General features: G+C 48.0%; 1 protein-coding gene across 1 annotated transcript; it reads right to left on the bottom strand.

Annotated features, from left to right (window-relative positions):
* Positions 1-9,623: 9,623 nt before the first annotated feature.
* LOC144168132 (uncharacterized) lies at positions 9,624-10,820 on the bottom strand. Its single transcript, XM_077697183.1, has 2 exons — positions 10,572-10,820; positions 9,624-10,050 (listed from the first exon to the last, which is right to left on the bottom strand). Exons 1-2 carry the CDS (start codon positions 10,818-10,820, stop codon positions 9,712-9,714), a joined length of 588 nt encoding a protein of 195 aa, XP_077553309.1. The 3' UTR covers positions 9,624-9,711.
* Positions 10,821-13,375: the final 2,555 nt, after the last annotated feature.

The following is a 13,375-nucleotide window of genomic DNA, read 5'->3' as shown; positions in this document are numbered from 1 at the left end:
TACATAAGCGCATTAATTGATGCCGATTAATCGGGGTAAAATATTAACCGACGCCCAGCCTAATTAATTAGATGTGTTAAAAGACTCTTGACCCATGAAAATTCGTTCTCGGCACAATTTAAACTGCAGACCCTACAAACTGGCACTGCGCCCAGGGCAGGACATTCTATTTTTGTTAATTCCTGCCTTCTCCTTTCCTTGAATGTGTTGGATATGGAAAGAAGTCTACAAGGACTAGTACAGAAAATTTTTGAAATATTTAATTGAAAAATCTATCAACCCAGCTGGGATTCGAACCCAGCAGCGAACGATGCAGTCACATGCGATGCAGTCCAGCGAGCGAGCGATTCGAACGATGCAGCGCATCGTACGATGTACGATGCGCTGCATCGTACATCGTACGTCGTGTATCGTACAAGCATGACCTCCTTTATACTCTACAAGTGACAGATTACAGTGTACAAGTGACAGATTACACCTATGGAGCGTCATGGTATTTGGTGCCGTTAGCTGTAATTATTTTTTAATGCTTTACGTTCGCCGGACGTAACTCAAAACATTGGCCTAAAGTTCTGTCGGACGTAACTCTAGAAACTGGCTTAAAGTTACGTCGGACGTATCAATTTTGGGTTCCGTTGGACGTAACTCTAGAAACTGGCTTATAGTTCCGTCGGACGTAACTTTAGTTTTCAGTTTTGGGTTACGTCGGACGTAACTCTAGAAACTGGCTTAAAGTTACGTCGGACGTAACCCTAGTTTTCAATTCTGGGTTCCGTCGGACGTAACTCTAGAAACTGGCTTAAAGTTCCGTCGGACGTAACTCTAGTTTTCAATTTTGGGTTCCGTTGGACGTAACTCTAGACACTGCGAAACTTTAATGAGCCAAAATAAATTGTGGGGTAACTTCCTTGTGCGGAAATTCATGGGCACTCCTGGCTCTGTCCGCTCGGTCAACCAAGATCATCTGGTTGTCGATGCTCGAGCTGGACAACATGCTCTCCCACTGCTCACGGGAAGGGTTGGGAATGGGGAGAAGGTCGGGGTTTCGGTCACACTCCCGGACGATGTGGTATAGTGTGCCTGAATTGCCGCAAAACGCACACTCTGGGGAGTATTGTGTGGGGAATAGATAATTTATTTGTACTGGATTTGGGAACGTGTTTGTTTGAATTCGTCTTAATGTGTTTTCCTGCTTTAGACCAACTGCGTTGAACTCGGAAGAACCACACACGGGGCAGAAAAAAAAATGTCTTTGTGTCTTCTGTTTATTTTGTTGTTTGCGCCCAAGAATATAAATAATTAGCAGATGTGTGCGGCCACCGGCACATGCACAAGAAACGTGCGAAGCGCTTAACTATAAATCTGAATAGGGGAACATAACCGAAACCACATGCGTCGCAACAAAAGCGCGCAAGGAAAGGTCGGTGCGCTTGAAGATAGCCGCATGAGAGAAATCAACTTGCAAAACAAAACAAAACAAAACAAAAAAGAACGGAAGCAAAAATATAAAGTAACCCGCCGCAAAAACAAGTACATGATGCGACGGGTGCAGTGCGTCTGCTACGATGGCACCAGTTTTCTGCACATGGCAAGATGGCGGCCGTCAGCGTCAGTTTTCGAGCGCCATCTCAACTCCAGAAGTTTTATAGAACCTCCTTGGTTAAACCCTACAATCAATAGTTTAGTAAGTTTGGGAATTGCGAGAACGCTGAGGGAGCTTTTATAATTCCTAGTTATCAGAACCTGTTGCTACATTCGCCTTTTGTAATACCTCTTGAAACACAACCGAATTGGTAATCACATATTTAGAAAACGGAGCCCCATTCTTGGCAAGCAGTGCGCAGAAGGTAGCGTTTTTCTGGCGGCCAGATGTCTGTATAGGGTTTGTACATTTTGATTTCCCGCCCTGCGAAACCAATACTTAATGTATGTTAGCCGTACGACCATTCAAATTTCGCCGGGTGCGGGTTATCCTGGAGGTGCTGTCGAACAAGATAATCAAGCCGTACGTAGGCACCACGCCAAGGACGCGATGCTGCACCTAAACGTGCCCCATAGGGGTCCGGGACACTTCATCGAACGCCGTATTATCGAACGCCATTTCATCGAAGGCATGCCCGTTTTATCAAAGCCGTTACGTCGAACGCCCTTTTATCGAATCATCGGGGCCCATTTCATCGAAAAGCGCGCACCTTCCAGCGGTGCATAAAAATTTTTGACACTTTTTTGTGGCCATCTTTTGACTACTTCCAAACGATATGCATTTCATCCCTCGCCACCCTTGCCCAGTTCAGGACATCTCGTTAATGAGTCCTCAATGATAACCACGCGTGGTGTCCTGCCAACGCGATTTGGCGTGCAAACCAACACAGATTACCCAGAAAGATATAATAAATTGTTTTGAAAACAAAACCAGTGGGGTAAAAAATGACGCAGGATGGACAAAAGATGGACATATAACCCACACAAGCATTCAATCTTTCATTCCATCTTTAAGGTTACGAGCTCTCGCTCTTCAAAAATCTTTGACTGGCATTTGTTGGCGATTCAGACAAGGGCGCATGATGCTTTCTTCTCGTGCAGCGCCTGCTCTTTTTTGCTTTGGCGGCCTCTGGCTTCGTAGCAAGGATTTTATTTTGTTTTCAGTCATTTGATGTTCTTGCTGACGGCGGCTCAGGAAACGGCTGAAACCTACGTGACCGCGGCTTTGAGGAAGCGGTTGTTCCAGCTCTCCACTGCATTATTTCCCGTGGCTCCCCTGCAGCTATCAAAGGCTGGGCAGACCACAACTTGAAATCGTGGCGGCGTCCGAATTACAACGCCGCCCAGCAGTTGACGTGCTTTGCCCACGATATAATTCTTCTCAAACCACGAAAGTAGCTGCGAAGCCGCGGGGGAAAGTCACCCGCTTGATTTTGTGATTGGCCTGAAGCCTTCAACACTAGCGCTGTCTGGAATATGGTTGTGTTATCTGGAAACTTTCAAATCGCTCCTAGATCCACGTCATAGAGAGCTACCACGCGTCCCCAGCAAGATCCGTAACGCTCCCACTTTCTGTAAACGTTCAACAGAACTTTCTTGTCTGAAACGTGGGCGTGGCCATCTAAGCAGAGCTTCGGTTTTCCATGGCTTGTCGTAGTGATCTCCCTTGCGCGTATGCTAACTTTTCTGGGTAAAATATCTGCTACATATACCGCCAAACACGTGCAAAGTTGCCAATCACACGATATGCCACAATCACTGCGAAACTCCACCACGCCGCCACAAATACAATTTGTCCTTGCAAGCATGCGCACATCGGGGCAACGGACACGCATGCTTGGGAGCACGGTACATGAGTCTTGTAAAGTATTATCTATGTGGGGATCTTAATTGGGGTTACTCTCAATTACGCCCACCCGTAGCCCGCGATCCCCTCTCCCCGAAGGGCGAGGATGGCCCCTCGCACCCTCTCCCTGTAAGGGGCACGGTTTGACCAATGCGCGCCGGTCCGTGGGACACGTGGGGCGTGACGTAGTGGCCCCGCCCAAGGGCTCGCGGCGGCCGGCGCGCGCTTCGGTCGGACCCAGGAGAGATTGGCTAGGTGCCGACCTCGACAGGTACTTCGTGCTCGGACGGTGCTCGCTTGCTTCGGCCTGAGCGACCGCTGTTTTCTCACTTCTGTGAGGTCGGCGAACTTAACGGGAATTGATTTGCTCAGTCAGTTTGGTGGTCGGTTCCGGTCCTAGCTGGGCCCATCACCCGCAGCGCTTCGGTGGCTTACGCCACTGAACCAACAGCTGCCGATTACCCTCCCTGCGCGTCGGGCTCTGTGGCTTGAAGCATACGGTCGGCGGGTACCCCCATCTCTGCCCCAGGGCTAGGAGTGTAATACCAGGGCTGGATGCTGTACCGTGGATTACCCGGAATTAAACCAAGTTCTGAGGAGCTACTTCGTCTTCGCGGAGTGACTGCGCACGCGTGGTGAGGGCCGCCGCGGCCGTTTACGGCTTGGCTTGCTCGAACCCATGGTGGGCACCTTGGCAGGCTGCATTGCATTGCACAGGTGAGGCCCACATTTCTGGCGGACGAGCGCCGATGCCGCCCGGTCGAGTCCAGTGGAAATGTGTAGCGGCCACAGAGAGCTCCCTTCCTCTACGTCAGCGAGCGTTGCTGCCAGCCAACGCCGGCGGACGCTAACTATTGCCCGACTAAGGGCTGGGCACACACTGACGGGTGTATGCCCCAGGGGCTAGGTGCGTAGTGCAGTGTAGCGTTTGTATCGTGGTTGTCCGCGTAATAAACCCCTGTACTATGAAATGTATCGCTTCCATGTGAAGTGACTGACCACGTACACTAGCGAGGAGAGTCGTGACTCGCCCTCGAACCCGTTGTGGGCAGAGTCTCTCGGCAGGGCAGTTCGGTGCGGCACGAGAGCAGTGAGAAAACGACGGCGCGTTATTCGGTTGTTTTATTCTATTCTATTCCTTAATGGCAAGGGTTAAGAATAGGATGGGATGATGCCCACATCTATTAGGCATTTCCATGTCGCTGGCAGCAAGCTAGCACCAACACTTTTACTGTGGTATTATAGCCCTATTTTATGGGACAGAATAAATATTCGATGAAACGGTGTTCGGTGAAAAAGCGCTCTATGAGACACGATTCGATAAAACAGCGTTCGATAAAACGGCTTCTACAGAATGGCCTTCGATGAAACGGCGTTCGATGAAGTGTCCGGAACCAGCCCCATACAACCCCGTGAGCCGGCCTAGTTGGAATCTATCCATGACACTGATTGCGCAAAAACAAACAAGGAAGAAGGAAACGACGAAGACGAGCGCACCCTCCTCCCTTTTGTTGTGCTTTGATAGCGGTTCCGAGTACTGCAGATTGCGATAACGCCAGTTGGGAGTGAAAGGGTGCCTGTTATCACTTTTGCTTATGCCTCCACCCCGTTGTCAAACTAAACACCAAACACAGCAGGCACGTCACAAAAGCGAGGAGCTTTGCGTGGGTCTTTGCGGCCTAGCATGCGTAATGATGCGAAGAGCTATTAAACTTGGCAGTTCGATATCTCGGAACACGGAAGCCCTAGAAGAATTCTGCCAAATGAAACTGCGTAGAAGCACGGTTTTGTCTAACTTTAAAACATACATGCCTGCTTACTGCAGCCAATAAAAAGTTAATTATTCAATTTAGTTAATTAAGCCACCGACATCAATAATTACCACCTCGTTCTGTGTCCCCCTCGGCGCATAACCTCACTGTAGATATAGTCTTCACGTACGCCTAAATGCCTAATTTTGAAAAAAAAACCGTCGACTTCATTTTGATGACCTTTTATATTTTGATTGAATTCAAATTTGGACCTTAGCGCTCCGAAGCTACGCCCGGTCAATCAGCGCGCCGTAGGGGAGGGTCCCGGGTTAATTTTGACCACCTAGGGATATTTAACGCGCGCGCGCCGAAATCTCCACACAAGGATGTTCTCGCTTCTAGACTCCATTATTATTCGATTAATCAACTGAAATGAATCGCCGGCCTATAGGCGGGCAACAGATAACTTTGTCTTGTACTATATCACTCCACAAGTTCATGAATTGCGGCATAAAACTTTTTTTGTTATCAGAGCACGTGATGTTCGGTGTCCTCGTTAGATTCATATTGAAACTGTTTTACGAGAAGCATACAACTGGTGTGAAAATATACCCTACCTTGAAATCTGTAAACAGTAATTTTGTGTGGCATGATTGTATTAATGTATGGAGCGCAATTATGCTTGGAACTGCGATTAAATACGGCGTATTTTCTCGGAGAGAGCGGAACTTGCGGCGATCCTCACAGTCAGCTAAGCAGAGACACTCCTGTCTTAAATACTACGTTTACACCCCCCTGCAAGTGAGCAAGAAGATAAGACAGAAGCACCGCCGACACTTCAACGGAACGTTCAAATGGGCTGAAGCGTTAACTTTTTCGAAAATGAGAACATAAATGTAATATATCGCGCTGCTAAATTTGTCTCCTCACCCGGCATTGCTACAAATGTAAAGGCTACGGATAATACTCTCAGCTGGGGCGATGCCCCTGCAAACAATTCTGCAGTGATTTTCCGACTGCCTTGTGCTTTCGGCACTAATAAAGGCCTCAAAGGTTCTGGTTGGTATGGCGCGGCGTGGCGCATAGCGAAAGAATGGGGGAGAAGCAAGATGACTAGATAAGGGGAAAGAGCCTTAAATGTTATCCAATGCGGTGTCGTCCCCCGATTTTGTTCTTCGACTCCTTTTTTTCTTCGTCAAACAGGCAACCTGTTTAATGAGAATTTTCAACCACCATGCATAAGACAACGCACAAATATATATTTTCTGCGTTTTAATGCGTAGCATTCTTTGCTGAATACCACAACAGACAGAACCATGTGACTCTCTGCATTTCCGCAGTATTGCAAATTTCGGGAAGGTTCAACCGTTAATCGTTACAATAGTGCAAATGGAGATGATTGGTTGAACAAAATTATGTAAAATAAAAGAAAATGAGAAAAATACAAGAAATTACACAAAATTGCGAACCATGCAAAGCCCTGAATTTCCAGAGTGATGCATATTTCACGGGAGTTTTACGTGTAACCGTTATAACAATGTAAATGAATGTAATTAATCGAACGAAATTTCGAAAAACTAAAGAATTAAGAAAAATATTGGAAAAATTACGGAAAACGGCAAACCGTGTGACGCCCTGAATTTCCACAATACCGGAGATTTCGCGGAAGTTCTACCTGTAATCGTTATAATAGCGTAGATGGCGATAATTGGTTGGACAGGATTTAGAAAAATCAATAAAGGTGGCTGTAAAAGAGCTCACGCTCAAGACAAACGGCATATGAGTGCTACGCGTTAGTAGACAATTCTTTGAATTTCTACAGATTTTTTCGTGCTTTCCTGGTCCCTGTGGGATGCCTATGGGATTAGGCTTGCAGATAGCCTTGCAGATAGCAAATCGGAAGGTAACGAAGTACGTTCACAAATAGATTGTGACATTACCAGCAAACAAGACTTCGGGATGCACGAAAGTTAAAATTCTCAATCTGAAAATGTCTGCAAAGCTACCGTAATGCAGACTGCAATAATAGATATTATCGTTTCTTTTGTTATGTTTGCGAGGTGTGTTATGTTGGTTTGTTGAAATGCTTGTTGGTAAACTGTAACTGAACTAAAAATAAGAGCGCACACGACTGGACTAAGCAAGAAAGCGCACAGCCGTACGCTGACTTACAACTGAGCGCGTTTTGATGCGGCAGAAAAATATACAGGACCTTCATGGGCAGCTATGGTTTGTGCAGTATCCGACCGTTACTTACAATTATCCCACCATTACCCATGGCAACGGTCGGGTAATTGTAGTTTGGGCACCAAGTATATGCTTTCTTCGTGTACAGGCACTGCAGCCGGAAAGAATGCCCTCAAAAGGGCCTGCCCTATTGCGTGTGACAAAGTTTTGAGGCCCAACTCCTTTATTTAAAGTGCGCCGCTTATTCGACAAACATCCGGTGTGGTTTCGCGACCACGCTGCTACGCAAACGTTCTTCGAAATATCTCGAGAAGAGCCCTCAGCAGGAAGCGAGTGAGAGAGTGAAAACTTTATTGCAGCCAGTAATCCCAGACGTCGGCCAAGAGCCCTTGGGCTCTAGCAGCGTCTTCGGCCAGCTGAATGGCCCAGACTTGATCAGCTGGGTCGGAGCTGAGCAATACGGCAAGAAAAAAGATTGCCTGCATCCCATGCGTCCATATATGTAAGCCATGCGCTCAAGAAGCTTGTAGGCAAGGTGGGCGTACAACTTGTGTTTTAGATGCGAAGCGTCTTATGCTCGGGGGTATGTCCCACGGCGTCGGCGGTGGTCCAGCGTCCGCAAACCACCGTTTCTTGGCCAATCCCCCACGTCTTATACTCGGGGGTATGTCGCGGCTTCGGCGGTGGTCCGGCCTCCGCACACCTCCGTTTGTTGGCCAATCCCCCACGTGCGTACGTGCTATAGAAGAGGAATAACAACAACAACAACTCCGGTTGTGCTTGCGCTTGACTCCGTGATTCTTCAGATGAAGTAGGATGGAAGCAACAGCCCCGTCAGTGAGCATGCTGACGGAATTAAGTGAGAGCATCAGCGCAAATACTAACAGCAATTAAACCCAACTACAATCCACGGAACGTGTATCGATCTCGTCTTTACCAACTACAACGGCGACGACTACATACAACCGCTGCTACGAGATCCACTGACTGTGCACTTCAGCGACCAAAAGGCCGTCATACTCGAAGTAAGAAGACGCGCAAACCTAAATAAAGACCTTTAGATACCACTTCAATCTCGTCTCACTTGCGTTTATACGCATACAATAAGGAAAATTACACCCATCTCCCCGAAGGAAACCACGGGTAGGATATATGAGCATTACGGGGTTCACTACATTTCCACCAAATTTGGCTAACAAACATAATGGAAAAGCAACCGGAACCCCCATGACGCTCCGCATCCTACTCATAGTTCCCTTCGGGGAGATTGGTGTAATTTTTCTGCTCCCGAGAAACCGAGCTGCATAAGGCGTGTAAATACAGAAAATCCACAGCCACGCACGTGCGTCAAAATACACGTGACACGCTACAGAGAGTACGTGAATGACGTTGTCTATCAGATAATGCCGTGTAAACGATTGTGCATGCAACAAACAGGTCGGTGCCTCAACCATCGCCTGAGGGAGCACGCGAAATATGTCAGGTCGTCGACAGGAGGCACCCTGTCGGCGCACTCCGCCTCCTGCGGCTGCACTCCCCTCTTAAGTGACTGTGCCACCCTCACGACGTACCATGGCCTAAGGGACAGGGAAGTCATCGAAGCTTTTGGCATCTACAGGAAATGATGCACGTATATTAGTGAAGCATCCTTTTCACTATTCCACAGGGAGATTGCGTGCGAACCATCCTTTTCAGTACTGCATAAGGAGATGGCGTAGCTGACGTGACTACTAGTTGTTGATAAGCCGTGACGCGGCGGATGAAATTTTGATGCCATCTTTACAAATATTGTCACAAAAATTTATGTCAAATTTATTTCGATTTTTTCATCCCTTTTTTATGCCGAGTTTCTGGCCGCATGAAAACGCGCTTACTTGTTCGCCAGCGCCTCTGCTGTGGGTACCCTTGCTTAGTCCTTATTGTCTGCGCTATTTTCTTGGGGGGTGTTTCATTCACTGCTTGCAAAATTATTTAGTGCCACTAATTTGCGTTACTTTCCCAGCACGACTTTCTATTTCTAATAAATAAATAGAAGTCTACATTAAATTTTCTTACTGAGCAAATAGAGCCACCACAAATAGCACAGTTGCCGCCTCCGCTTCAGTATGAAGTGTATGGCTTTACTTGAACTGAGTATTGAGCCGTTTTATTGAAAACTCCAGTACACGGTAGCCTTGGTCACAGAAAGACGCTACACTGATCACCTTTACCTACCTAAGACGCTAATTTTTCAGAGCGAACCGTGAAAAGCTTCGAGACAATGTGATAAACCTTTTCGTATAAAACCATTTATTTTTTTCAGTACTATTTTTTTATCCACAAACCACGCACGCCCTTATCGTATTTTTTCTTCCCGTGCAAGATTCTTTATTTTAAGAACCAAGGGATGAAACCATGCCCCCTTGTATGACGTGGAATCTTCTCGACGGAACTCGGTGGTTTCATTTATCCAGACCAGGAGCCCTGGCTGCCGTAGCCAAATCCGCCGTAGGTCGAGGCCGCCGTGTAAGGAGCCGAATAGCGTCCACCACCGGCGGGACGGGGGTTGGAGTTGAAGACGGCATCGGCACTAGCTCCGGGCAGCGTTCCGGGTTCGTTGGTGTCGATCTTGGCGCGGAATCCGCCGGCGTCAGCGACGTAGTTGACGCGGCGGTACAGGCCGCTGGCGTCCGTGTAGCCGAAGGAGCCCGTCTTGGCGTTGCTGGCGTCTCCCTGCTCCTTGTGGTACGTCTTGGTGCCGAACTCGTCTACGTTGTCGTAGCCGAAGCTGTACGGCTGCGGCGGCTGTGCACAAGCAAAGCACATATTTGGTGAAGAAACCAGAAGGATTCTTATCGTAGGTTAATTCTCCTGCACAAATTTTTGCTGCCCATCGATTTTAGGCCTCTCTCAGTAGACGACACAACACAACCACAAAGACAGAGTGAAGTATTTGAGCACAGACATGGCTATTCACCACTGGTTTCTATTTCTGCATTTTACGCATCCAACGCATCATGCGAGAGTTGGGGTTAGTGGTATCTTTTCTGACACTTCATTTTCTCTCGGCTACAGAGGCAAGTACTGATATGCACTTGGCCCATAGATGTATCCGGCGTTCCCTCTCTGGTGCTCGGAAGCACCGTCACTTCAGCACATATACACTGGACAATTCTTAGAACTTCCGGCTCCTATATCTGTAGGATCTATCTTATTGAGAATAGGCTCCAATCACATTTTTTGATGTCATAGTGGCCAGAACAGCCTTTTTAGAATGGTGCTCGTAATTGTGAGTTTGTTGTAGGAAGAATGCAATAGCCACTCACGTAGAACTGTTCTTGGCGAGCGAACGTGTTCGTTGCCGCTGCGAAGGCTGGCCCACCGCCGTATCCGCCAGCAAATCCCCCGCCATATTGTCCTCCACCAAAACCGCCGCCGAGTCCGCTGCCGAAGCTGCTGCCGAATCCATACCGGCCTCCAGCAAGGGCCGCAGGTATTAGGCAGATCAAGAATGCCTGCGACGGATGTTGCCACGCGCTTGGTACATTACGACGCTCCTTGAACTCTGTTGACATTCTCTACCCCAATGTACACGACTTTGAAAAAAGATAATAAAATACTTCTTCTCTCGAACTAGTAATGATGTTTTATGGGTAATTATGTCTGCTGTAACAAATGAGATCATGGCGCTTAGTATATTTTTGAACTCTACGTTTACAACGTGTTGGTATTGCTATATACATGAGGAACTTTCATATTATTTTCAGAAAATACACTGTTAGTACTAACGAATCCGAAAAAAGTGGCAGCGTATACACGCGAGCCCGCGGCCGAGCAAAGGCGTTGCTAGTGGATGCTCGCGTTAACTTGTAAACCGCAGTACAACGCTTTCTATGCAGCAACTAACCTTGACGCCGTGTGTAGTAGGAAAGGTATAATAACTGCTTGGTAAGTGGCTTATACGAAAAATTCACCAATGACACAAAAAAAAGCTGCGAATCGTGCGTCTTCTAAATATAGTTTAGACTATCCTCAAGAGACGTATATTTTCTCTGCGCTGTCCCGATATTTAAAACAATAATAAGTAGAGTCCAGACCGAAACCACGACAGATTTGAAAGCTACATTTCCTACCTGGGAGAACATCGCTGCGGTGGAGGTCATGGTGACTGGGGTGGATTTGAAACTCCGGGGCACAAAGGTATGTAGGCAAGAATCCACTGGCTCTTGGCTTCGAAGAGCCGCTGTTGCCGCGAAGACTTTGCTGCTTTGGTAGTAGGTGGGGAGACTAGAAGGCACTGAATGCTGTGACTGACCGTTGGACGCCTGCAAGTGCTTTTATAAAGCCCTAGCCGCAAGAGGGAACTCCCTCGCAGAGTCTTTCTGCAAGCCGACCCAGTAGCTTTCCCTCTCGCATTGCTCGCAATTTTGCTGTTATGTCCCCTTTGTCTCTGCGTCCAACATTGCTGCGACCTGCCTCCTCTCAGTTACACCGAGAAAAATTAAGTCCGCAGCGCGAAGAATGCTGCCGCGTGCGTGTGGCCACCGCTTCCCCGATTATCGCGTCACTTTCATGCCGGCTTTCACGCCGTGGTCAGACGGACGAAGACCATCGCTCTTTCTCGTTTTCGTTTCGCCGCGGTGCTTGCGGGTTAGTGTCGGCGAGTTTGCGCGTGCCGATCTCTTTCGCCCGCACAAAGAGTCCGCGACCTCCTGTCGTCAGCGTCATCGCTACCTGGATTGCCAAAGTGCCGGAGCTAAGCGAATGCTGCGGTCGAGCGCGTGCCCGGTCACGATTACGTACGCAGGCGCACCGTCAGCGTGACGCGCACCTTTTACAAGAAGAAAATATGAAGAGGTCGTTTAAATTCCTTTAAGTGCCTCTTTTTTTTTTCTTCACTCGCCTTTGGTCAGCTGTGCATTGCGCGACGCGCGAGGCAAGTGCGGTGGCCGACGGGTGTGAAGCGGAGTACATTGTATCGTTTCAATGTCGTTGGGGTGATATCCGAGTCACGACATGGGGGGCGAACTCTCGCGGAGCGACAAAACGTTTTGGTTAGGCGTTTCCTACAATGTGATTGATATCACACTGAATGAAGCTCTGTTGCATTCGATTTCCGCGCGCTTTCTCAGAAGCGGAGACCTTGTGGGACTTCTTTGTGTTTCTCGGAAGCGGGGAACTTTGCCGTTTAGGTCTATTTCCACCCAGCCCCGGAATGCAGCCGCTCAGGCCGTCATTTAGCAGCGAAGCTGTTTACCACATTGTAATTTTTCGTTTCCGCAGTTAAAAATACGAAGAAATTGTCGAGCACGCGCCTGTGAACCCGAGCCTCGCGGCGTCTACTCGGCATTTAACAAAACCAAGAAGATGCGGATTGCTCATGTGTGGGTGCCTCTCGACGGCCGCCCAGCGTCCCTGGCGCACGTTTGCTAGCCAAGCATTGGGGTTTCCGGAGATGGCCAAGATTGGCCAAAAAAAAAAAATTGGCCGCGTATCTGCTACTTTCGTTGCAAATGTCGTCAAAAGACAATAGTCTTTATCGGCTTTTGCGAAGTCAATGCCTCCCTTCGCTTTCCCGCTCACCTCTCATGTTGTTCCTCTTGCGTCGCGCTCCTCCCAAGGTAAAGACGCCAAATGTTTGCTTAAATCATTTTAAATTTCCCGCGTTCCACTGCTCCAAACCGGGTGTCTCGATGCGAACGCTGCCGTACGGCGAAGACGCGCGTTAATCGAGGCGCCCTACTTCAACGTTTATAGAACCGCGTTTCCCTACTCCACGTGCGTTGCAAGCAGAACGTGGAACCTATCTAGTTGAACCTTGCGTAACTGTTGCCGGTTGATTTCTTAAAATGGCGCCAGAAGCTATAGTGGCGCGGGCGACAGCAGGCGACGGCGGAGTGAATTCTTTTTCTACAGGTGATGAAGTATTCAATTTCGCAAAAGTCAAGCATGTTTGATTTTTTTTATGAAAGAACACTGCAAATATCACTTCTGTATTGAATTGTTGTCTCATATTTGCGTAATGTCTTGTTCTTCTTCAACAATGTTGACAAGTATCAACCTTACACCAGACATAGAGGGGTAGATTTAGCTGTGACTTTATAAGACTATTGCGCAGGCATTGTTTTGC

This window comes from Haemaphysalis longicornis, unplaced genomic scaffold (genome assembly GCF_048455015.1).
Source record: "Haemaphysalis longicornis isolate Haplotype H1 unplaced genomic scaffold, Haemaphysalis longicornis Haplotype H1 scaffold_2, whole genome shotgun sequence".
NCBI lineage: Eukaryota > Metazoa > Arthropoda > Arachnida > Ixodida > Ixodidae > Haemaphysalis > Haemaphysalis longicornis.
The sequence above is the reverse complement of the archived record's forward strand: the minus strand, read 5'-3'. Positions and strand labels throughout refer to the sequence as shown.

Coding starts and splice junctions, on each gene's coding strand:
- LOC144168132 (XM_077697183.1), bottom strand. CDS start 10,820: ATGTCAACAGAGTTCAAGGAGCGTCGTAATGTACCAAGCGCGTGGCAA. Junction 10,051..10,571: donor CTCGCCAAGAACAGTTCTAC/GTGAGTGGCTAT, acceptor GCTTGTGCACAG/CCGCCGCAGCCGTACAGCTT.